General features: G+C 52.0%; 11 protein-coding genes across 11 annotated transcripts; 7 read left to right on the top strand and 4 right to left on the bottom strand.

Annotated features, from left to right (window-relative positions):
* Nucleotides 1-392: 392 nt before the first annotated feature.
* On the bottom strand, nucleotides 393-1,566 carry CC77DRAFT_186194 (hypothetical protein). Its single transcript, XM_018530527.1, has one exon. The coding sequence runs from the start codon at nucleotides 1,247-1,249 to the stop codon at nucleotides 617-619; it is 633 nt and encodes a 210-aa protein (XP_018384552.1). The 5' UTR covers nucleotides 1,250-1,566; the 3' UTR covers nucleotides 393-616.
* Nucleotides 1,567-2,595: 1,029 nt separating this feature from the next.
* Nucleotides 2,596-4,034, top strand: CC77DRAFT_1063045 (hypothetical protein; the record flags this gene model as incomplete). The annotated part of the gene is made up of 2 exons (XM_018528595.1): nucleotides 2,596-3,088; nucleotides 3,151-4,034. The coding sequence occupies 2 exons, from the start codon at nucleotides 2,596-2,598 to the stop codon at nucleotides 4,032-4,034; spliced, it is 1,377 nt and encodes a 458-aa protein (XP_018384551.1).
* A 175-nt stretch (nucleotides 4,035-4,209) lies between these two features.
* On the top strand, nucleotides 4,210-5,020 carry CC77DRAFT_186275 (hypothetical protein). The gene has a single exon (XM_018530528.1). It carries the CDS (start codon nucleotides 4,428-4,430, stop codon nucleotides 4,902-4,904), a length of 477 nt encoding a protein of 158 aa, XP_018384550.1. The 5' UTR covers nucleotides 4,210-4,427; the 3' UTR covers nucleotides 4,905-5,020.
* A 214-nt stretch (nucleotides 5,021-5,234) lies between these two features.
* On the top strand, nucleotides 5,235-6,167 carry CC77DRAFT_939139 (hypothetical protein; the record flags this gene model as incomplete). Its single annotated transcript, XM_018534660.1, has 1 exon — nucleotides 5,235-6,167. The coding sequence occupies one exon, from the start codon at nucleotides 5,235-5,237 to the stop codon at nucleotides 6,165-6,167; it is 933 nt and encodes a 310-aa protein (XP_018384549.1).
* CC77DRAFT_1041794 (hypothetical protein) lies at nucleotides 6,166-10,816 on the bottom strand. The gene is made up of 2 exons (XM_018527245.1): nucleotides 7,423-10,816; nucleotides 6,166-7,371 (listed from the first exon to the last, which is right to left on the bottom strand). The coding sequence occupies exons 1-2, from the start codon at nucleotides 10,610-10,612 to the stop codon at nucleotides 6,365-6,367; spliced, it is 4,197 nt and encodes a 1,398-aa protein (XP_018384548.1). The 5' UTR covers nucleotides 10,613-10,816; the 3' UTR covers nucleotides 6,166-6,364.
* A 179-nt stretch (nucleotides 10,817-10,995) lies between these two features.
* CC77DRAFT_1021951 (hypothetical protein) lies at nucleotides 10,996-13,963 on the bottom strand. Its single transcript, XM_018525366.1, has 2 exons — nucleotides 13,842-13,963; nucleotides 10,996-13,753 (listed from the first exon to the last, which is right to left on the bottom strand). The coding sequence occupies exon 2, from the start codon at nucleotides 13,735-13,737 to the stop codon at nucleotides 11,095-11,097; it is 2,643 nt and encodes an 880-aa protein (XP_018384547.1). The 5' UTR covers nucleotides 13,738-13,753; nucleotides 13,842-13,963; the 3' UTR covers nucleotides 10,996-11,094.
* An 882-nt stretch (nucleotides 13,964-14,845) lies between these two features.
* On the top strand, nucleotides 14,846-16,848 carry CC77DRAFT_1051535 (hypothetical protein; the record flags this gene model as incomplete). The annotated part of the gene is made up of 1 exon (XM_018527674.1): nucleotides 14,846-16,848. Exon 1 carries the CDS (start codon nucleotides 15,022-15,024, stop codon nucleotides 16,846-16,848), a length of 1,827 nt encoding a protein of 608 aa, XP_018384546.1. The 5' UTR covers nucleotides 14,846-15,021.
* Nucleotides 16,849-17,026: 178 nt separating this feature from the next.
* On the bottom strand, nucleotides 17,027-18,218 carry CC77DRAFT_1032508 (hypothetical protein; the record flags this gene model as incomplete). The annotated part of the gene is made up of 3 exons (XM_018526741.1): nucleotides 17,027-17,218; nucleotides 17,312-17,589; nucleotides 17,825-18,218. 3 exons carry the CDS (start codon nucleotides 18,216-18,218, stop codon nucleotides 17,027-17,029), a joined length of 864 nt encoding a protein of 287 aa, XP_018384545.1.
* Nucleotides 18,219-19,024: 806 nt separating this feature from the next.
* Nucleotides 19,025-19,504, top strand: CC77DRAFT_1021950 (hypothetical protein). Its single transcript, XM_018525365.1, has one exon. It carries the CDS (start codon nucleotides 19,069-19,071, stop codon nucleotides 19,282-19,284), a length of 216 nt encoding a protein of 71 aa, XP_018384544.1. The 5' UTR covers nucleotides 19,025-19,068; the 3' UTR covers nucleotides 19,285-19,504.
* A 620-nt stretch (nucleotides 19,505-20,124) lies between these two features.
* Nucleotides 20,125-22,440, top strand: CC77DRAFT_186176 (glycoside hydrolase). Its single transcript, XM_018530525.1, has 2 exons — nucleotides 20,125-22,121; nucleotides 22,176-22,440. Exons 1-2 carry the CDS (start codon nucleotides 20,278-20,280, stop codon nucleotides 22,333-22,335), a joined length of 2,004 nt encoding a protein of 667 aa, XP_018384543.1. The 5' UTR covers nucleotides 20,125-20,277; the 3' UTR covers nucleotides 22,336-22,440.
* On the top strand, nucleotides 22,441-22,852 carry CC77DRAFT_186177 (hypothetical protein). The gene has a single exon (XM_018530526.1). It carries the CDS (start codon nucleotides 22,546-22,548, stop codon nucleotides 22,786-22,788), a length of 243 nt encoding a protein of 80 aa, XP_018384542.1. The 5' UTR covers nucleotides 22,441-22,545; the 3' UTR covers nucleotides 22,789-22,852.
* The last annotated feature ends 469 nt before the right edge of the window (nucleotides 22,853-23,321 follow it).

Raw genomic sequence — 23,321 nt, 5'->3', positions numbered from 1 at the left:
TTATACTATGTAAGCTTCATAGTTACGTGAATGCAAGCTTAGTAAGAGCGAGGTGCTGATCGCGACCCCTTCCGCGAACGAAGTCTTCGGAGCGACTGTCAAGACCAAACCTCGCATCGCTGCTACAATATGGAAGCCAGTCGACATTCTGCAGAGCTGTACTGCCATCTCTTGAGCGTCTTGATGATATCTCGTCGCTGCGACTTCCTCACCGGACGAAGGGCCTAGCCGACAATCATCGATGACGACCTTCTTATGATAATCACCAGGACGACGAAACTTGCAAGCCAGCAATGGTCGACAACGCGAGAGTTCCCGATACCATTACTCAACTCTTTAGGGGAAGCAAGTGGTAGATGTTGTTCGGCGCCGAACGTGACGAACTCAATGTCTCGTGCAGAGTCTTTGGAAAGTACGAACAACATATTGGGAGGCATACTAACCTACCCCGAATACATCCGCATTCTTTCCATCTAAAGATCCGATCACCAAAAGTTATATCCAGGCTTCTAGTGTCATGGTCGTATCTTCCACCTTTTCCAAAACAAGAACAAGAGATTACTTCACTTTTCCGAGCCGTCAAACGCATCGTATTTTCACTCATGGACATCGATCATCAGCCGTCTAATCTCTGGGAGTAAGGGCACTGTCGGTCAAAGAGAAGATTAAAGCATGCCATTGTAAATTTCATTCCTTCCATCAAATAGTGCGCGTCGTGGTCATACGGCACCATGCCGTTGCATGCAAGCTGGTAAGCCAATTGCGTATCTGCTACGTCAGAATTCTTCGAGATCCCAAGGATAACAGGCAACCAGACTCCTACACCAAGCCTTGCCATACACTTCGTGATATACTCAAGCGGACAAACATGCGTGTAACGATAAGTCGTTGTGATAAGCTGGTATCGATATGCCTTTCGCTTCCGAGTTGCCGGGATTTGAAACTCACGCCAAAGGCCACGGCTCGCCATGATTTCTACGAAAAGCCCATGAACAACGTCAAAACAAGTTTTGTACTTCTTTACGCACATGCATTTATTTCCAAGACCCCACAGTTTTGCTACAGATCGAATCACGACATGGCAGTCGGCTTCGTCGTAACGAAGAACGTACGCACATAGCTGACAGTTTACGTGTGGGACACGATACAAGACTCGAAGTGAAGTGTAGGCCGAGTTTGGCTCAACGTACTGCGACCTCTTGGTACTCACAAAAACTATGATGGTTTGCAGAACTGCTACTGGAGTCATGTCGCTGGAGATGAAACCCAACTTTTCATCCGGACATCTCGGGCCCACAATACCGCATACGACCTATGTGTAACTGGAAATGAGCATCTTCTACTGTAAAAACAGCTAGATAAAATCGCTGGTAGTCACATGTCACCAAAATTATCGTGGATGACCAGCTATCGTCGTACGCCACCCCTCGTCTCGAAGTCATTGACCACGCATCGTCGTAATCCACGCCATGAACCTATACTCGAAGAAGTCGTTCCGATTCCGGCTGTAGTACACATCCTTCTGCACTGTCGGAACAACCTCGTTCAAAAAGAAGCGGTGAAGGACCGATGGAAAGAGGTCTGTCGAGTATCGCCCTATGAGACGCTGTGCATGCCAAAGTGGTTCGAGGATAAGCGCCGTTTTCGACCAATGACGGGTTCTAGGAATCACCAGTAGACACAAAGATAACGGGCAGAAGGGTTGGGTAAAAAGATCGTAGATCGCCGCAAAGGTACACGCCATCTTACTCGCGTACGACTCAGTCCACGCCATGACACAGACGGTTTGACAACGCTCGACAAGAACTAGCAAGCGACACCAAAGCACAAACCAATGGCTATTGCCGTATAAATCAGGCCCTCAGCAGACCCAAAGGCACATTCTACATTTCCGTGGAGCTAACAAGCGCGTATAGCCATTGTCGCGTATGCACGAAGGACATTAGTGTTCTCTGAACCCTTCGCCCAATAAACAGGGGTGAGAATAACAGCGCGGGAACCGCAAACGAAGTACACTCCTCGAAACAAGGCACGGTGTAATCCTTAGCAGACGGTACGGAAGCTCTTCCGTTCCAATGAGATAGCATTGGGGTGAAAAACGTTGACAAATGGCAACAGCCATGGGCCGCTCCGTCATGCGCGAGACGGGCCGGACCTCGTGACAAAAGACTTTCACGGCAGAGATGTCTCTCAGACTACGCGAAAAGGCAGCGGTGCCCGGACTATGCCACACGCGCGCATGGTAGGGCGACTAGGATGATGGCATGCAGGGCAAGTAGTGAACTCTTTGTCGCGAGATGTGGGGTGCTCGCAAGCTGTCAAGACCGTTTCGGACATATTTGAGTCGAGCCACGATACCCGTTGATCATACGTGATAAGAACGGGAAGCTTAAACGGTTGATCTCGCAGGGGTATTTACCGGCATGAGGAAATTTCTCCGGGATCCCACCCTGGTCCACTCTCCATCAGAATATCCAAGCCAGGGCGCTGACTCGTAATACATGCAATACGTGTCTCCGGCCCATAAGTATCTTGCAAGTCCAACTGAATGGGAAGTCTCAAAGCTTCCGACTCCAAGGGTTCGATTGTTTCAACATGGTTATCCCTCATCACTCTCTCACCGGCCTTGTTAGTGAGGCCGAGCAGGACCGAATCTGCCCTATACGGTATCTGCACAACCCTTTACAGTCCAATCCGTCATGGATACGTCGTTGCCCTATTTCGTTTCCTAGAGGCGGAGGCGAGGTTCACAATACTAAGGAACGCGTGTTCAATACTCTCAGTCCGCTCAATGGCATCTGTGACGTTCCTTACTGCAGCTCCATCGCAGACGTATACGAAACACGGTTCTGGAAGGAGGGCCTGGAGGCGGGGAGAACAACGATCTATCTTCTCGCAAGTGAGAAAGATGCGGAACATCTTCCTGTAAAGGATGGACATTCTATTCAAGACATTGCACGTCGGGAACTTCGTCCTGGTTTTAAGCACCGTGTCTTGCGCTGCCCAGGTTACATGTACCCTTTCACCACGGACGCACGCCGATTCGAGCTCATAGCTATATTCGCTTGCCTGCTTTTCCTTTTCGATGGTATATTCACTCGTCCCAGTCTCGTGGCTCCGCTCAGACCAAGTAACTAACCTCAACGCTAGACCGGAGCGAAGTAGTAGGCGACAAGGAAGTCCCCATGTTGATCGACGATTTCTGCAAGCGACTAGAGGATCCCAAGTACACATCCAAACTCGCAAAGACACCTCTACAAGCATTCCTCGACCAAGTCACACTTGACGTGCGTGCCGCCGATGCACAAAAGGGGAACGGAGGCGAAGACATGTACAGAGAGCTCCTCAACCACTCACTCCAATCTATCAAACACCCAGAGAAATTCACTTCATTGGACGAATACCTCAGGTTCCGCGACGGAAACATCTGCGCAGGCTGGACCTTCGCTGCCGTAAAGTTCTCCCTAGCATCCAGTATCAACATCAAAGACCCCGCCATTGCGCACTTCATGAAGCTTGCGACAGAGCACCTTTCGATCGCCAATGACATATACAGCTATGAGAAGGAAGCTCGAGCCTACCACACAGGTCAATGTCCTGATCTAATCAACTTCGTCACTGTCGTGCAACAACTACTCAGCTGCCCTGACGAAGCTACCGCACTGGAAATGTCGTACGCCCTTTTGCTGCAGCGTGAACAGTGGATCTTGGAGGAGTTGAAAAGGCTCGAGTCAGAGAACCTGAGTGAAGAGATGTGGGACTTCTTGAAAGGTATGTGGGCGAATCTGTCGGGGAACACCTTCTTCAGTATGACGACTGTGCGATACGGTGGGGAGAAGTCGAGGATACCGAAGGACATGAGCGTATCAGTTCAGGTGAAAGCATCAGAGTGCGGTTGCGCGCTGAGTGGCAAGGCGGCGTCGGACAGTGGGTATTCGGATGACGCATCAGATGGTGTCAGTAAGATTGAGACTCCAAAGGGCTTCAGTAAGGTTGGTGCTCCGAACGGTATCAACGCGGTCTTGGCCAAGTGAGTGGTAAGGTTGGTTTTTTCTTCTCGACTCATCTTGCTGTACGTGGATTATGGACGTGGCGACGAGTTTCCTTTCCTATAATGACCATATGAAGCAATGAAATATCATGAAATCTTTCACCGTGTCTGCACGATATGTACGTTCCTGAGACGAGCCTCGAGCTGCCGAGAAACACGATAAGGCGAATGCACCGATGTTAGGCCGTCGTGAGCTCGCCTGGTTATACCTCTTCATCCTCGACTTGCCAACCACACATGGCAAACCGGGATTGGTCACATTTCGCTATATTGTTGTCAGTTTAGACAGGCTCGGAGGTGATGGGTCTGGTCTGAGGTTGCAGTTCTTGATGGTGGCTGGTGTTCATGGCAACTTTTAGCGGCTCGGCAGAGCTGCATGACGGCCATGATATTACGAAGTGACAAGGTTTCTCTCCCAAGTCTCGGGCCTTGCAGCACAACCGGCATCTATGTATATGAATCCGCTAACGACGTTTCTGACAGCAATCAGCTCACGATGACCTCTGACCATGTCATACCTGGATCTCGGGTTCCGACAACTCGGCTTTCGTATTGGGCGCTTTCACCGAGATGCCTAAGTAGCTTGAAAACGATCTCGACAATGATGCCTGGATCTGGAGCTTGCATCGTCATCGTACTGACTACTCCTACAAGCTTAAAAAAGACGCATACTATCCATTGCCGGACGTCTCGAGACACGTACGCGTTTCACGCGCCACCACATAAGCAATTAGCGGCACTAGTTGAACGCGGGGTGGCTTATCCTCCGCTGGGCTTTATTGGCATGTTAGGCGGCTGCCCTGGCAGTAACCAAGAACCCGAGACCATGGCACCTCTCGGTATCGCCAAATAACCTCAACGAGATCAAATAACCTCTGATTTGTTCTTTTTGCTTTTTTCGTTCGCGTCTATTACTCAGCACGTGATCACTACCATACTACTGAACACACACTCAACCCTTCTATTGGAGAAACCTCAAAAAAAGACGCCTGGCCGTCGATGCAATCGATCGATCCCATATGACGCTCGTCTCTCCCCGTTGTAGCCTTCCAAGCTCTTGCGCGCCTCAGCAACAGCACTCATCATGAGCGAAAGCAGGCGCAGCTCCATTTCCAGCACATGGTCTGAAGACAACCAGACCCCCTGTGTTAGGTATTCTCTTCGAAGAGCAACACCATTTCGGATGTTGAAATATGCTGGAATCTTCGTATTAGGCCTAGCTCTTGTGTTTCTCCTCTCGATCAGGACACCAGTCTCAAGCAAGGTTCTACCGACGCGTATTCCTGCCCCTACGTCAATCCCTGCTTCACATACAGCCTCGCCATCATCGCAGGTTTTCCCTCGCATTGGCAAAGTTACAGCGTCATTCGGTCCTAAGGATCCCGTTTACGAAGCCGCCATCGCTTCACACCAGGTCCACAACGACCTCCATGGATACCCTCAATTCATACTGCACGAACGCATGCTTCCTGGTCTCTGGTCCAAGCACGCTTTCTTGCTCACGATTCTTGGAGCTGAACTCGCTAAGCCGGCGGCGGAACGGCTGGAGTGGCTCTTCTGGCATGACCGGGATACCATACTGATGAACCCTAAGGTACCGTTGCAAGTCTTCTTACCGCCGGTGCAGGACGTTCATTTGGTGGTGACGAATGATCGACATGGGCTCAACAATGGCGTCTTCTTTATTAGAGTAAATGAATGGGCAATACGTTTCTTCGCTGCTGCACTAAGCCTGAAAGAGTATAATCCAGACATACAGTTGAAGTACAGCGAGCAAAGTGCTATGGAAGAGGTTAGCATGCGGCAATACTTCTCCTCTGCCATTGCCCATGTGCCTCAACGATGGTTCAACGGGTTTCCACCGAATCAAGCACACCCTGACAAACCATCATTGGCACGTCCTGCGTCTTTGCTTATCCACTTCGCTTCGAACAGAGACGGTAAACGTCCAGAGAGGATGGCGTACTGGGTAGCGCGGAGCAAGGGTGATGAATGGATCAAACCGCTCAACGAAACAGGGTACCCAGCTGAACTTGAGGAGTATTGGGCGAGAACAGGGAAAGGAGAGGATGTTGAGAACCTGTGTAAGGAGATTGGGGCACGGGTTTGGACTTAGCGCTCTTGTACCATTGCTATAAGACTCGGACGAATAACTCGCCTTGGATAGATTCAATCGAGGTTTCATGCACTTCAGACTGAACGGGATAAGAAGTTTGTGGGTTTTGAACAGAGATTTAACTCAACAATGGGGTATACCCTCCTCCAGCCATGCCGTCCTTACCGAACGCCTGATCAACGCCTAGCACCTCACTCTTACTTGACACTCATTTCCAATCCCCCATCCCTTCCATTGTTGACACGCATGATACTGCTCCTCATGGCAGATCTCGTATTCTGATTGTCGCTATCCACTCCCCGCTCTAGCCTCTCCCACAGACCGCCATTAGCCGGTGGCCCAGATCCCAAACTCTCCCTGACATCCACCGCAGAATCCACAATACCTAGACCTTGAACTCTCGCACCCAGGTCTTCGATAACCTCGTGCTGTCTAGCCTTCTTGGCCTTGTACAACGTCTGCTCTACAGAGCCCGGAAGATAGATGCGTTTGGCGCCTAGTGTGCGCTTGATATCCTCAAGGAGGACTTCCATCGGGCAGATGTAGGCGATTTGGTTCTTGTGACAGAATGCGAGGACGTGGCCGACGACTTTGTGGTGGCCGTTTTGCACGACCCAGGCTCCGCTGTCGCCGCCTTTACCGAATCCACCGGCGACGTGCCAGGAGCGTGAGAAGGACTTGCGGTGATAGATGCGAACGGCGGACATGACGCTGCTGATCATGCCGCCTTGGAGACCGGTTGTCCGGCCGAAACAATGCACAGACATACCACCGAGAGACGAAGTGGGGGCAACGCCGTTAGGATACTCGTCTTCTTCTGGAGTGAAGTTACGGCGGTTGACCGGCTTTTCGAGCTTGGAGGCTATCGCACGTTGTTCGGGTGTCATGTTGCCCATGCAGAAGCGACGACCTCCTTGGCATATGTTATATGGTTGAAGGCGATCTTCTTTGAGTTTGAGGAGCGCCCAGTCAATTTCGTGGAGGATACCATCGCGTTTCCAGCGGCGAATTCCGGAAGAAGCATGAACGTGACCTAGCTCGTGCGAGGAAAGATGGTCGTCGTCGCGATCTTCTTCGTTAGGGAAAAAGTCTGCGTCGACGTCATCGATGGCTGGTTGCGTGATCTTAATCTCCTCGCCTTCGCCTGGAACAATGCCGTCAATATCACCCATAGTTGCGCGCGAGACGATGGAATCGGCCATGCCTGAAACAAGATTAGCATTGGAGCCTTTCATGGAATACCTAGTTGACATACCTTCTGCAGAGTCATCGTCAGATTCGAGCTCGCTGTCGGAAAATTCGAACGAATCGATATCAGCATCCTCATCCTCACTCTTCAGGTCATCGTCGTCTGAGAGTTCAAGATCCCACATCGCAGCAGGCTCATCCGACTCCAGATAAAGATCTGGCTGCTCACCCATACCCATCAACCAGGGATTGTTCGCTGCACTTGATAACATCACATCACTGGGAAGAGGGCTATCGGGTTCTTCACCAATGTCATCTTCATCATCAGACGGCGCGTCGAGTAGGTGATGGACACTCATGCCCAGTGGCTCATCGTCGACCAAGATAACTCCACCATAGGACACTGGAGGCAGGTGTTCACCCCTGAAAGCTCCAATAGAAGCTCCGCATAGTGGGCGCTCCTGATGATAAGGATTCATCACTTGCATGTCAGCATCGTAGGTATTAGTGTTCATCATCGATCGATGGGGTGGCCTAGTTCGGCGCGACGAACGGCTCATTTTGGACCGCCTGATCTTTCCCCTCCGGACTTTGAGATCATACACGTTCTCATCGTAGCGGAAGCGACGACTAAGGATAGCTTTGACCTTAGCCACACTGGTACAGGTGACAAACACAGTAGGCTTGGCTTTCTCGAGTACTTCTCCAATAGCGACAAGATCAATGCTGACAGTCTCTTCAGAGTCTTTGAGTGCGCGTTCAATCAAACGCTCAAGGCGGGGCAACATAGACGAATGCCACTCATCCACAATCTCGGGAGTGAATTTGACGGGGAAGAGGCGAAGTTTTGGCCGAGGAGCGTGTTCCATATCGGTCTCGATTTGTATTGAGGACGTGACGTAGCTCTCACTCGAATCAACTGTCCTACTTTGAACCTCGGGTTCAGGTGTAGGATAGCCGAGGGTAGCTTGTGGCCAGTGCCTCAGCCCATCACTGACCAGAGCTGAGACAGTGTTACCGCTCCGTTTTTGTTTTGTCTGGCGCCAAGCCTTCTGAATGATAGTGATTTTGTCTTTGTAGTCTTGAAGCGTTGCGCCTCGATCGGGAGGGTTGCGTGATTGTCGCCATGCGCGCTGGATTATTGAAGCAGCGGTTATCACACGTTCCCTGTACAAAGAAGAGTTGTCGCTGAGGTCTTGCGAGTTTGGTGGAGTCTCGACAAGAGTACCTGATTCTTCCAAAGGGTCTTTCTGCTCCCACTCCATCTCTGTAGTTTCTTCCTTTGGACTCATCATACGCAAACTTTCTGAGATGCTCTTTCGAATAGAATGTTGCGAGCTCCGGGATGGATTACGAGCCAATGAGAGATCTGGCGACTTCTTTGACAGAGACTTGGTCCTTTCCAGCGCCTGTGATCCCTTCTCCAGTGCCCATCGCTTTGCGCTCCTATATGACGGGCTTGACTGGGCATCGGTTGCTATTTGTGGCTGACTTACGCTCTTGCGCTTCAATGGAGATGCTTGCTGTATAGGTGTGGAACCCGGTCTGAGTTCGCTCAAGTCGAAACCAGGTTCAGATTCGTCGAGCATGCAGCAGCGTTGCAATCTGGTAAGGATGCGTGTGTAGACCTGCGGGACATCGATCGCGTTATCGCCCTTGACATCAGCGGCCCAGAAGCAGTCGCGCACTACCTGCATATAGGCTGTTCCGCATTTGGAGGCAAGCCTACGGATGTACACATCTTCTATCCGTTGTTTGAAGTCACTGAGGGTGTACTTTTGCTTCCAGAGGTCAAGCAGAGGCACCCATAATCCTATTTCGAGCAGTACCAGTCCTAGGCCATAGAGATCGAAATTGGCGTTGTACTCTTGGTCCTTGTTTCCGGTAAATTTAGGATCTTCCGGGTGACGATAGATGTTCAATGCCGGTGTCGTTCTGGAAGTCTCAATGTCAAAGTCGGAGAACAGGTCGAAGGAACATATGACGGGTGCTCGCAGCGAGTATTGCAATGCTCTACTGTTGGCAGATTGTCTCTTGCTCTTCTTGAAGACCATGATGTTGGTGCTGTTGACGTCCTTATGAAGAAAATTGTCGCCATGAACCTTGCTGAAGGTCAAGGCGAGCGTAAAGGCCAGACGAAAGCGGTCTTCAAGCGGCGGAGTGGCACTGTTGGAGTTGTGCTGAGACTTGGAGCCAGTCTGCAATACACTGAGCAGTGTAACTGGCTTGAGTTCCTCAACTGGCTTGTGAGAGTCGGCTGGCCCTGAGTAGACCGAGGTGGGTAGTTCAAAGACGAGACCAAAACGTGGCTGCTTTGGATCTTCAAAGTAACCAAGGCACTTGAGAGTACCGTGGAAAGATTGGTTGTGGGTCAGCTTCGTCAAGATGGACAGGAGGTTCTCGAGGCGGTCCGTGGGTGGAGATACTTCAGTGAGTCGATAGGTAGGGTCGTAACATGCGTAGTCAACCAGAACGCAAGTCTCTATGTTCCTACTTCCATCCGTCTTCCAGGGGTTCGTGGAGCTGTGGCGAGATCGGAGACGACCGATGACACGAACAGAGGTAGTCCCGACGCTCTCGTATGGTGGGGGTTCCTCGTCAGGGAGGATCAGGTCTGCAGGATCTAGTTTTGGTGGAAGATGAGACTTGGGTGTGTGTGCATTCAGAGGGAAGGTGGCTGGATTAACAAGCGTCAGGTCAGAGGCGTTGTAGTCGGGCGACAAGAAAACAGGAGTAGATGTGGTGGGACGCGGCGCAGCTTTTCCTGGACTGATAGCACGTTCATTGCTTCTCTGGGCTCTTCGATTTCGTGAAAGATCGTAGAGTATGTCGATGGAGGTGGTGAGGTCCTTGATGAGGTCCTCGTAACGTGACCTGTCGGCGGCCGCCCACGAGGGGAGGTCAGGCCGGCTCTTCTCTCCAGACAGTGTCTTTCCCCCACCCGCAACAGATGTGCCCGGGTGCATCTTTTCCGCCTCATCGAGGATTTCCTTGATCGTGCCGAGCACGCTTGTGACTGTCTCTGTCATGCCTGCCTCTTCTACGCTGTCGTCGATGTCGCCCTGCTTCCCCTTGGAGTTGTCGCTCCAGTCGACGCCCCATGTTATGAGCCGGTCTTTCTGTATCCTAAACTTGCGATGCAGCGCATGCGATTCGGGCGTGTCTTTGGCGTCCTGTTCCACAACGGCATCGCATGTGGTTTTGGTATCGGAGTAGAGCTGTGTCAGGCGCCGGGGTAGTCTACTGATGGTCTCCATGGTCACGACTGGCTTGAGGCTTGTCGCAACGGGTATTCTGACGCGCGACGGGCGAGGGCGGAGCGATATTAAGTGTGACGAGGTAAAGACATGAAGGAAGCCTGCAGCGCGTTTGCCTGGAAGGTGGTCGTCATGGCACAAGACCCGTGTTCAGTCAACTGGGCTGACTGGGGTGCATTTGGTGGTTGCCTACAGCCAGCCCTAGCACCGCCTCGCTGCCGTAGACGAGTGGGGGGAGAGAACATAACGCCGCCGAAGCCCGCCAATGATATGCCGTCCAACTCCGCCCGCGCCTGCGCCTCCACCTCGGCAGCCATAGTAGCTGACCTTCATCACAAGGCATTATCGCTCGCACACACACACACATATTCGACAATCCTGCTCACTTGGAGGCTGTGACACATGCTTTTGCTTCTATTGCTACATTGTTCCCACTCGTGCTGCCATTTTGCTAGCTCTGCGACGATAAACTATGTAGACGTCTAATCCTCAGTGAGATCACCATACTCCCACTGACCGCGGCGCTCCTCCTTGGCCACGTCCTGCTTCTTCTTCATGGCAGCAAGTACACTGGCGTTGCGCTCCCATGGCCGCAGCTTCTTTGGCACCATGGCAAGACCTTCGCTAAGGATGTCGGCGTTGATGCTTTCTGTGCCGTCTTTGCTCTGGTCGGGGTTGTACAATGTTACCCAGAGCATGCCATCCTTCTCGGTCGCCTCAACTCTGGCGACGAGCTCACGGTCAGCTGTCTCTTGCGAGATGAAACTGACGGCGTCGGCAAGGTACTCAGAGTTGCCAGGAAGCTGAACAAACGCCAACTGGGCCTCTACAGCCTGCGGCTTCAGTTTCGATGGCAGGAACTCGGCTTGTGAGAGAGGACGAAGGCGGGCCCATGGGATCGTCTCCGAGTTACCGTAGTCGATGTAAACGACCTCAGCCTTCTTGTTCTCTCGGTCATTGCGTCGGATGCGCGCACGGTACCATTGGTCGTCAGCTGTGAACTTGGCTGCTACGAACTCGCCGGCCTTGGGTGCATCTGGCAGACTAGCGCTGTTTGCTGGGTTGAGATGGAACTTGCTGAAGGCGCTCATTAGGGATGTCAAGGCTGATGTGCCGCTACCGATCTGCTGTAGACGGAGTCTTCCGTCGTCTTCAACGTGGGTGATCATAACATCGCGGTAGTCTGCCTTCCTTGATGGTTCAGCGTCACCGTTGGTGGGCTCAGCAACTGCTGCTGTTTCGTCATCCTCTTCTTGAGACGGATCGTAATCTTGCCACAAGTTCTTTCGTGCATCTTTGGCCTTTTGCTCAGCCGCAAACAGTTCGTTTGCGTTGCCAGACTTCTCCGCTGAGTAGGCATGAACCGTAGCCAGACCTTCCTCAACCAGAGTCTTTGCGAAGTTCTCACGGTTAATGTACAGAGTACCAATGAAGCCACCGACCTTGTCGCAGTCTTCGACGTCAATCTCGACGTCGCGCTGCTGACAGCGGCGGTTGGCAAATTCATGTGCCTCCTTGCCAAACGGTTCGCCCTTTTCGCTTTCGTTTCTCGCTGATCGAGGTGCGCGGATACCGGAAAGGACAAAGGTGAGCTTCGCGTTCTCGCGAGGTACTAATACAGTAAAGCGTGATCCTGACTTGACGAAGTCGACAATGGCCGGTACCTTGCGTTGCCGCGAAAGCAGAGTGAGTTGACGCTTGGCCTTCTCGAGCGACTCCGAGTAATCAACGTACTGCTTCACGGAGGGAGACTTATCCGACCAGAGGCCCTTCTTTTCAGCTTGTGCAGTGGACTCGGCGAGGAGGAGGTCGTCGTAGATCGGGCTCCTGTCGGCATCGTCCTGTCGGTGGCGGATTACTGAAGCCATACCGCTCTCAACAAGCATCAAACCAACGTTCTTGCCCTGGAAAGTGACGGTGCACATCTCACGCTCGTCATAGCCCTCGGTCGCCGGTCGCTTTCCGTCGACGTGGAACTTGACGTGCTTGCCGATGAGCTTCTTGCGCAATAACTCCTTTGCCTCAGCCACCCATGGTGATTGCTTGGGATCGGTAGGCTTCGGTTGACGGACGCTGCTGAGGTTGATGCGCTTCTCCGCACCCGCCTTGTTCCGAATGAAGATGGTGTCGGCGCTCTGAACACGGCTAACGGTGGCTTCTTGCTCGCCTGCCTTGCTGACCTTGGGCGCAACATGCTCCTTGTAGACACCCAGGCGACCATCCTTTGCCTGCTTCTCGGCCCCCCTCAATATGCCCATCCTCTGCCCGAGGAGGGTGGTGTGGTGGTCGGTACATTTGGCCAATCCGTTCTTAAGCAGGAAAGGTGTGATGCTGCCTTGGGTAGGGTGCTTTACGTCTGCGACAATTTGGCCGTTGGGTGTTGTGCCTAGAACCTCGACAAGGACTCCTCGCTGTAATAGCCTAGCCTCGACGAATTGTTGCGCATCGTCACCGAATGGCTCGGCTGGTTGGACCTTGCCGTCGGAGGGGTTTGTTCGCTGTGTTGCTGGTGCGCGGACACCGGCGAGGAGGACCATCGTTTGCACGTGCTCGGTGGGCGAGAGGAGGAATCGCACGATGAGGCGGTCGCCAGAGAGGACCTTCTCAACAATCGAGTCAATGTCTTTGCCCTTGTTCTGTTCAACAAACTGTTGCGGATCGCTCAGCTCTGAAGACGAGTTGATCCTGCCGCCAGTCTCAGCCCAGAGGCCCTTGGAGTCTGCCCTAGCGCGGGCTTCATCTACTGCAAGTCGTTCAAGCAGGTTGGCAGCTTCATCCGAGTCTTCCTTGCGACCGGCGTCGTCTCGCAGCTTCACCCAGCCCGCAGCGACGGCTTGTTGCGGAAGAATCTCCTTGTTCGGTGTGACGATGAGGCCATATTCGCGGTTTGCGCCAGTCGGTATCTTATACAGAACTTGGAAACGCACGACCTTGCCTACAAGCAGACGTCGGAGGTAGTCGCGTGACTCGAAGGCAAAAGGCTCGTCTCCCTCTCGTCGCAGTCTCGGCGCAGTTACAAAGGCTAAGCTCAGTGTACGCTCTGCTTTGGGGTTGTTGATGTTGTGTAGGACGACAGTATCGCCGGAAAGGACGCTCTTGACTTTTGCTTCGAAGAGGTTGCTCATGATGGACGTCGGATAGCTGCAGAACGGGAGGGGAGCTATTAGCTACCGTGTCCAGAGAGCTTCAGATGCCAGGTGGGGCCACGCAACAATTCCCCTGCACTTACCTGAAGGAGATACCAAAATGGGGTCAATGTACCAAGGGGAGTTTTTGGGAGGTGCAATTGATGTGTGGATTGTATGTCAATTGCAATTCGAGGATAGTGAAGCTACGTGTTGTTATGGCGGGCAAATCTCGCCGTTGCTACTCAGGGACCTTTCGCTGTGGGGTCAGAGGCCTAGGCGAAGCTAGACGTCACCGCCGCCGCCTTCCAGACTTCTGTTACTCCAAACTGTACTGCCCCCAACTTGAACACCACGCCAAAACCTATCTGGGTACCTGGATACAAATGTCGATTCTCACGTGCCACCGCTGATAGAGAGCCACGTGCCGTAAGCCCGTAAATTATGCCTCACATCACAGCAAACACGCCGCGACAGACACTCTCTTAGGCTTCCGTGTCTGACATGCGCTCCGCCTGGGAATACTCTCAGATACCTTTGCAGTATATCTACTCAGGAGATTATTTCCTTTCCGAGACGCCTTCTTCCTTGCTGCCCTGCTTCTCTCGTTGTTGGAAAACTACCTGGTCCAAAGACAATTCCGCGTTACGACCCGACAATGCTGGTAAGCGGACTTTGCCAGGGGTACACGTGGGACGCTTGAACTGTGCCGCAGACGAGCATTAACTCCCCGCCCAACTTGGCAGGAGACCCGTCCACACCTCGCAACCCTGACATACGGTGAAGATGGACGACGCGTCGCCCCCAAGACGTCCTCGACCAGTTGTTTCATGCCTTAGATGTCGCGAGAAAAAGCTGAAATGCGACCGCACAACGCCATGCGAAAATTGCACCAAAGCATCCATCGCTGAGACCTGCACTTACAATCGAAGCGGCATCATCATCCCAGCTGCATCCAAAGTAAAACGACCCCGACTATCGAGCACTTCTGACAGTGCGCCTTTAAGCTTGCTCGACGATCTTCAGCACCGAATGGCAAAAGTGGAAGAGCTCTTGGGAGTTGCTCGTGCACATCAAAGCTCAGCAATAACACGCATCGACCGGCCGACGTCGACAGATCTTCCTCTGCTTGGCATGGTCGTTGCTGAAGGAGATCGGTCACAGTATCATGGACAGAACGACAGGGTTACGCTCCTCAATCAGGCAAGAACATAACAGCACTATGATTCCGGGCACTGAATTAACTGAATCCAGTTCCTCGATGTCAAAGATTTTCTCAATAGGATGGCTTACGATGGACCATTAATGGCATCTGCCAAGAAGATCAAGTTTCTTGAGAACAAATCCAGAGGGAATTCACTATCACTACTACATCGCCGGAAAGACCATGAATCTTCGCCTACATTGCTAAAGCTCTGGGGATCGCTACCTCCAAAGCCTTACTGCGATAGGCTAGTTTCGATATACTTCAAATATTTCGAGCGAACTATGCGTGTTCTTCATCGCCCAACATTCATGCGTCAGTATGAAAGGCTATGGCATAACAACGAATCCGAGATCGGCTCCTCGTCCAGCATCATCGCACAGCTTACAAGCCTTATGACCAGAGCTTACTTGCTGGATAACGCAACAAACGCCAACGAGTACGAAGCCCATACACTTTATCTAAAAGAGACAGCTATCAACTCTGTCGAAGCATGGCTCGACGAACTTGGACGAAAACAGAGGACCGAGCTATCAACCCTTCAAGTCGAGATACTTGTGCTATTTTCCAGTAGCGTTCGAAAGCCAGAGACGCTTTGGCGTTCTAGTGGCGCTCTTGTACGCTCAGCTATGATGATTGGCTTACATTGGGATCCGGCCAACATAAAGTCTATTTCACTTTATCAGAAGGAGATGCGAAAGCGGCTGTGGGCAACCATTCTAGAAATCGACCTACAAGCGTCAATGATGGGAGGAATGCCCTTGATAGCTCCTGATCTCGACAATTACAATCCAGTACCGACAAATTTGAACGATGAGGATTTCGATGAATCTTCAACAAAGATACCCGCTTCGCGCCCACTCAGCGATCTCACAGACACTGTATACCAGGTTTACCTTGCTACATCTCTTCCTCAGCGGTTCGAGGCTCTTTCGCTTGTGCAGCGCTCGACACCTGATGCGAACGAGGCAATCGAAATAGGGAGGAAAGTCGAAAAGTGCTTAGTTTCCAAACCCTCGATCCTCAGCTTGCACCGCAGTCAACTAATGCCTGGTGATCGAGGTGATCTACTGCATCGCGTTCTTCTCGATCTGTACCTTCGGCGACCGCTTTTCTGCTTGTACAAACCACTCCTTTATAACGACCAGGGGAATCCCGAAGCGACCAAAGAAGTCTGGCTACATTGCATCGATTCATCGCTAGCCATACTCGCCTATCAGGATTTCTATAATCCTCCAATCTTGAAAGAAGCAGCTGATGGACCATCATCGGAGCAAGACTTTTACTATTATACGTGCAAAACAGACACTTTGTGGGCAGCTCTTATGATATGCCAGCGCATCAAACAAATTTGCCAGCACCCAGAGCAGCAAATGCACGCACATCATGAACAAGCACTTGTTGCAACTGTGCAAAATACCATTAGATCTCTCATCGCGAGAATGGGGCGCAAAGGAAGTGATTTGAAAGACATCATCTTCCTCTCTCTGGTGCTGAAGTGGGTGCAGTTACCGGATCCATGTCCAGAAAGAACCTATGAGCTCCACCTAACCGCCACGAGAACAATGGCGGCTTGTGTCGATCAATTACTGCAGTATGAGCTCCGAAGTAACCATTATCGACATCGACAAGACGAGTACACTGAACCGTTACCGCGCATACGAACTTCCGCAACACCCATGTCGCATATTACCATCAATAGCAACCCCATCACACCGGGACTGGCACTTAATCCATCGCTACCTGAGCGTCGCGCTACACCAAACATTTCTGAGGAAGCTGAACAATGGCTCAGCGACTTTCCTGGGTTAGCTGCCGAGTTTACGAACTTTCAAGCTGAATTGTACAATGGCAACGATGCCTTCAATAGTGGTGTGGCGCAAGATTGGGAGTATTTTTGGCAGTGATGATTGCGGTATGGGATAGGCTCACGACAGGTAGCAGAAGAAGAAAAGCCTGAGATAAGAAGTGCTGCAATGCAGAAAGATACCCCTTCCATGTTCCGACGTTTCATGTGTTCACGGTTTCTTTTTCATGGTTCATTTACAAAAGACGTTTCATTACGAACACAGCCCCACCATCCAACTATCTTGCCAATCCTTGAACACCTTCCAACACACCCATGGTATGTTTCCACACTCTGTCCCTAGTGTCACTCTGCCTCAGCTTCGCATAACTAACTTCCTTTTTCTCATCACCCCTCTGACCGACAGCATATGCTCCACCGCCTCTTTCTCCCATACTACTGAATGCCACATCATTTCCCTCTTTATCGCTCTTCGTATTACCCTTGCCGTCATCCGCCCCAACACCTAAGCCCTGTGCAGGATATCTCCCAGTCCCCAAAAACACCATGACATGCCCACAAACCTCAGGACTCGTCATGTACCAAGCCATCAATACCTTGGCTACACGCCACAAAATACGGAACCACAATGGATTCACAGGACTCAAGAACGTTGGCCCGTCAACTAGCCCAGGGTAAATATGAATAAAAGATATTTTGCCAGCGTGTTTCTCGGCCAGGGCCTCGAAAAGATACGTCTTCATAAAAGAGACGTGCGTGCGGACCGATGTGACGCCGTATTTCTTGGGCGGCGGTGGGCCGATAGGGAGGTTTTTCGCATCGATGCGGTCTTCCATTGTGCCTGCGAAAATAGATATTACGTGGGCGCCTGATGGGCTTTGAGAGCGATAGAGGAGTGGGGTTAGGTTGAGAATGAAGCGGATGCGGGAGTAGTATAGGAGAGACATTTGAGTGTCTAGTCCTTCTTTTGTTGCTGGAGGGTTGATTGTTGATGTTAGCATATGGAAATTTTTGTTGTTACTATGCGACTATGCTCCAGTTTCTCATCTGGTAGTAAAAAGTAGAAGAAAACTCACGACCGGATGGTGCTAAAGGTGAGAACGCTTGACTCATGTACAACATATCTATCCTCGGTCCTCCCCCCTTCAACGGCTCTTCCTCCTCGTACCGCTTGATCTGCGCACACACGGTATCGACATCGCTCATCATCGCCAGATCATTCGCTTTCAAGAACCGCCATTCTGAACCTGGACTCGTCGAGCGCACATCTGTGAGTAAGGCCTCTGCGCGTGAGGCGTCGCGACCAACAAGGTAGACGCGAAGTTTGGATCCGGCGTTGCGGTAAACGGAGGCGAATGCTTTTGCTGTGTATGATCCAATGCCTGATGTGCCGCCTATGATGGCGATGACAAGAGGGGGACCGGTGGGTAGTGTGGTAAGGGTAGCGTGAATCTGGGCGCGGGATGGCATTGCTTGGACAGTTTGACTTTTGTAGGGAGAGCATAGTTAAGTTGCCAAGGGAATGATATTTATATGTATACAGATGCTACTACTCCCCATTCTTCGTGATGGTTGAATGCTTGATTCTACCATTGTGGTTGTCCGGATTAGGAAAATCATGCGCCAGCGGACCTGATGAGTTTAGACCAGATGAGGCGTCCAACAACTTGAGTCCAATGGTATCGTCAGATGTGGATGCGACCGGAAGCTTATTGCGCCGAGATATGGTATTTGATGTATCTTGATGTTGAGCAGATGGAGCTCCTTTGAGCCTCTACCTACGTATGAGGAAGAGTTCGCGCGATGTGTGCATCTTCGGCATAGAGGCGCTCAACCGGCATCTAGCTGCAATTGGTGATCTAGCATACACTGTACCATGTATGTACACGGTGTAATGAATTCCAAGTTTAAGAGATAATACTTGCTGGGGTACGTGACAGTCGTTGAATTTATTTGGGCGCAAAATCGCCACAGTTGCCCAGATGGACCATGTTCAATTAATTTCCGGCTCGCATTTGAAGCCTAGCTCGCTGCAACTGTAGTAGATGTCAAAGTGTACGTGCAAAGGTACTAATGTATGTTGCGAGGCATGGTGCATGCAAACCAATATTTTGGCTGCAGAAACGTGACCGTGGTACGTGTACCATATGCAGCATGCAAGAGGCTGGAAGGCTGGCGCGCATTTTTGACAGTTGAGCCAAACAAGTATCTGCTTCTGCTGAAGTCCGGTAGGATGACTTGACGCTGACGCGGCGCTCGTATGCACGGCGGAACGAGATTCGCCCAAGGGCGCGGGGTAGGATCGAGTGGTGAGCACAACATGTCTTATCAGCCGGGCCGGATGGCGATCTGGTGTTTGTGTTTCACCACAGCGATCAGATGGCTACAAGGGCAATGGATGTCGCGCATGACGACCGTGGCTGAGACAACGGACTCGGACCTCGTAGCAAAAGATGCGAGTGCGGGAATAAAAAGAGGAAACACGATGGGCGATGGCAAACATATGGCAAAGTTGAGGCTATGCTATGCAGACTAGACAGGCTTAAAGTAGGTCGCTCCAGATTTCCGAGTGGAGCCGTTTGCGGTAGCGGCTGACACGAGGAGCTAATGGTGGAACGTGGTGAAGTCAAAGACGTTGTTGACAGAAGCTCGAAGCAGCAGAGACTATGCAGGATAGACGGCAAGGCGTGCAGTCGAGCAGGGGATGAAAGGGATAGACACCAAAGAGGATGCGCGGCAATAAAGATGCAACTGATATGGGAGATTGCCTATGGCCCAACCCTTGTTCGCGCCGTTGTCGATGCGGCTTCCCGTGGGTAGCGCCAAGGCCTCGCTGCGACTGCTTGTTTCTGGTGAGGCTATATCGCGCCTGCCTACTTTGGGCGCACAGGCAGGCGCGATGGATCACAGCGCAGCAACAGGCAGGCACCGTGTTGATCCTGATACGGGAGTGAATTGATGAGAGATGAGAGAGTTGAGAGAGAAGCAGAATACGACCGAGAAAGCAAAAAGGGCCATGGTCGGTTCTGCGAAAAGGCGCGCGTGCTCGGTATGTGCAACGGCAGCAGCTTATCACGGCGAAAACCTGTTGAGGCTGTTTGGAGGCTGGTGCATTGGCGGAGACGTCACAGGTGGGTTCGCTGGTGGTTTCCTGGGTGAATCTTGCGGGCTAGCGCAGCCAATCCGTCAGCCTCTGTCGTGCCAGAGCCGTGTACCCGACTAACACACCTGCATCAACTCGGCCACACGACTGCTCTCTCTCCACAATTGCGCCTCTGCGAAACGCTGCATCATCCTTTTCTCTCGTTTTTGTCGGGCCCTTGCGTTGCAGCTCCTACGAAGAAGAAACCCTCGACCAAGCGTGTCCCGCGCCCCCAACCACTAGCCAGGCCCAGCCATAGTCCGCCCATCGCGATCATCAGAGCGGCGCGCCGCCGTCCGCTACCACTTCCGAGCGTTGCCCGCGCCCGCCTGTCGTTTTCGCCTTTTGACGCGAGGTGTGTAAGAAAACCTCAAACAAGCACCCACAATGGCTTTCCAGCAACCCCAGGCTTGGCCATTAGGACAGCAGCCAGACTCCCTACCGTCCGACGACAATCCGCCGCCTCCGCCTGTTCATCGCACCCCCGTGGGTATGCACCAGCAGCGACAGTATACCGACCCCAACAACTACTCCGACTACTCGACTCCAGGCGTCACTCCAGGCTCTGACAACATGGGCGACACAGCCGCTGGCGGCGGTATTAACGGCATCGCCAACGGCGTCGCTAGCAACCACCCACGCGAGAGCGGCATGCAGGCCGCGAGAGGTATGCCAGGCCCAGGACGACCCATGGGCGTACCCAACAGGAACTCGCAGTCCTCACCCTTCAACGACCCGAATGGCTACGACCAGCCCATGGTGCCCCGTCCAATGTACTCGAATCGTTCCTACGGCTCAGGCGCACCGCTGGTCGCTGGCATGTACTCGAGTGACAGCTCCCTGCACAGCATGCCCCACTCTCCTCACAGCGGCGCCCCCTACAACGACACGCCCTACAACCGCTACTCTTCGTCTGCCCAGAACCTCGCTCCCCAGATGGGCATAATCAACCCACACGAAGTCGACAACGATGACGACTGGGGAATGGGCCCAGACCACAACTCTATGCAGAACAAGCGACGCTCTTTCGTGCCATTTGGTGGCTCGCGGGACGGCAGCAGTCGCAATGGTTCTCCGGGATCGTCAATAAACCACGGAGCTGTTGGTGCTGCCGCAGGCGCTGGTGCCTTCACTGCCTCGTCGTCGCGAGACGGCACCAAGTACGATGCCGTGCCCATGGTCAACGGAAGTGGAGAACTCATGCCAGAAAAGATCGCCAGCTGGAAAGCCGAAGACGACTTGAAGAAGCGGAAGAAGAGAATGTGGATCGCCATTTCTATCATTGCTCTCATTCTCTTGGGTGCTATTCTTGGTGGTGTCCTAGGTGCTACTATCGGCAAGGGCGGAGGTCACGACGCTAGCAAGGCCGAAGCTGAGCAATCTTCTCAAGATGTCGCCAAAGACAACAAGGAGGATCTTGGCAAGGATTCTGATGAGATCAAGGCCTTGATGAACAACGCTGATCTGCACAAGGTCTTCCCAGGCATGGACTACACTCCACTCAACACACAATACCCAGACTGTCTCCACGTCGGACCATCCCAAAACAACATCACCCGAGATTTGGCTGTCATGTCGCAACTGACCAACTCAGTCCGTTTGTATGGTACCGATTGTAACCAGACTCAGATGCTCATCCATGCTATTGACCGCTTGGAAATCAAGGACACCATGAAGATTTGGCTCGGTGTTTGGCTCGACAAGAACGATACTACTACTGAGCGACAGATCGCTCAAACATGGGACATTCTCGACGACTACGGCTGCGATTACTTCAAGGGTATCATCATCGGTAACGAGGTGCTTTACCGCAAAGACCTGACGGAAACCGAGCTACTCGGTCACATTACCGATTTCCGCAAGAACATCTCGGACCACAGCTGCCAGCTGCCTGTCGCCATGGCCGATCTAGGTGACAACTGGACTGCCGACATGGCTTCCAAGGTCGATATTGTCATGTCAAACGTTCATCCCTTCTTTGCTGGTGTTGACGTCAGCGAGGCGGCCGCCTGGACCTGGAACTTCTGGCAAACCCATGACGTGTCTCTCACTGCGAGCCAAAACGGCATACACCAGGTCATCGCAGAAGTTGGTTGGCCATCCGGAGGCGGCACTGACTGTGGTGCAGCCGATACTTGCGCCGGAGGATCCGTTGCTGGGATTGATGAGATGAACCAATTCATGGAAGACTGGGTCTGCCCAAGTCTGGCAAACGGAACAGAGTATTTCTGGTAAGTGTTTGCATCGCCGTTCGTTGACGCACCGTCACTAACGTATATCTGCAGGTTCTCAGCATTTGACGAGCCATGGAAGATTCAGTACAACGAAAAGGGCAAAGAGTGGGAAGACAAATGGGGTCTCATGGATATCAACCGCAACCTCAAGTCTGGCCTCAAGATTCCCGATTGCGGCGGCAAATCTCTACCCTCGACGTACGACAATTAGATACGAGACGAGCGCGTATAGCATTCATTCTCATCACGAGTTCTTGCATGACGGCATGGCGTTGGCGGGCGTTTTCATCTTCGGCATCAATGCGGCGACTCTTTCTCGACCGCTCTACCGATCTCTTTCCGCGAATTCTGTATATCCAGGGCGCAATTGTACCCTTTTCCTTTTCTTTTACGCGGGCCTGAAATCCTACCATCGGATATCATGGGGTGTCTACCTGTCTGGGCCCTACATCGAGACATGTTAGGAATTTTGCATTGGATAATCTCTGGAGGGAAAGGAAGCCCTCTACTTGTGTATATATACGATTACCGGGAATATGTTGGAACCCGGCTGGCTCTATTGTGTGTATCTGGTGGATTTTGGGCAAGTCTCTACCCAGGCTCAGGCTTCGGGCTGCATTTTTCTCCCTCTGCGCTTTGTGTAATAAGGAGGGAAAATGTTTGAGAGAAAAGCATTTTGTAGATAGAGCATGTGCGGAAATAAATAAATGCAAGAGACGTATCCTTTGTGTCTTATTCTCTTTCTCTTTCTTTCGGTATCTGAGGCCGCGTCATCCGATTGCGTCAAGATTGGCCCTATCGCGGGTATGTGTTCATCTGGTTATGAGGGGTGGCGTCAGCTGGATCCACTGGCATGGCGATTGCATGCGTAGTAAGTAGAAGCGGAGAAAGAGCAGGCAGGTGTGATCATTTGTGTCAAGCTGTTGGGTCTGGTCGCCTTTAGTGTGGTATCTGGTGAATCGGTGTTGAGTGATCGAAAGGGCTATGTAGCGCCTACAATGTAGAAAGCATGCGTGCAAACGAGCAGTAGGGTGTGCTGCGAAGCCCAATTCCAGTCGAGAAAGAGGGATGTATTAGAACATACGTAATGCTTGAAATACCAAAGTGTTTTGGCAACTATGTGGGGTGGCGTGTCGAAGCATCGTAATCACAGCATCGCAGTGATCGATCATAGCTTCCAGCAACATAACAAAGCTA

The sequence above is a fragment of the Alternaria alternata genome, assembly GCF_001642055.1.
Source record: "Alternaria alternata strain SRC1lrK2f unplaced genomic scaffold CC77scaffold_14, whole genome shotgun sequence".
Lineage (NCBI taxonomy): Eukaryota > Fungi > Ascomycota > Dothideomycetes > Pleosporales > Pleosporaceae > Alternaria > Alternaria alternata.
This window is presented reverse-complemented; position numbering and strand designations above follow the sequence as displayed.

Excerpts from the sequence above, each read along its gene's own strand:
- CC77DRAFT_186176 (XM_018530525.1), top strand. The coding sequence starts at position 20,278 with ATGGCTTTCCAGCAACCCCAGGCTTGGCCATTAGGACAGCAGCCAGAC. Across the intron at positions 22,122-22,175 it reads AACGGAACAGAGTATTTCTG|GTTCTCAGCATTTGACGAGC; the intron begins GTAAGTGTTTGC and ends GTATATCTGCAG.
- CC77DRAFT_186275 (XM_018530528.1), top strand. The coding sequence starts at position 4,428 with ATGACGGCCATGATATTACGAAGTGACAAGGTTTCTCTCCCAAGTCTC.
- CC77DRAFT_1021950 (XM_018525365.1), top strand. The coding sequence starts at position 19,069 with ATGTCTTATCAGCCGGGCCGGATGGCGATCTGGTGTTTGTGTTTCACC.
- CC77DRAFT_186194 (XM_018530527.1), bottom strand. The coding sequence starts at position 1,249 with ATGACTCCAGTAGCAGTTCTGCAAACCATCATAGTTTTTGTGAGTACC.
- CC77DRAFT_186177 (XM_018530526.1), top strand. The coding sequence starts at position 22,546 with ATGGGGTGTCTACCTGTCTGGGCCCTACATCGAGACATGTTAGGAATT.
- CC77DRAFT_1041794 (XM_018527245.1), bottom strand. The coding sequence starts at position 10,612 with ATGGAGACCATCAGTAGACTACCCCGGCGCCTGACACAGCTCTACTCC. Across the intron at positions 7,372-7,422 it reads TGACGATGACTCTGCAGAAG|GCATGGCCGATTCCATCGTC; the intron begins GTATGTCAACTA and ends ATCTTGTTTCAG.
- CC77DRAFT_1021951 (XM_018525366.1), bottom strand. The coding sequence starts at position 13,737 with ATGAGCAACCTCTTCGAAGCAAAAGTCAAGAGCGTCCTTTCCGGCGAT.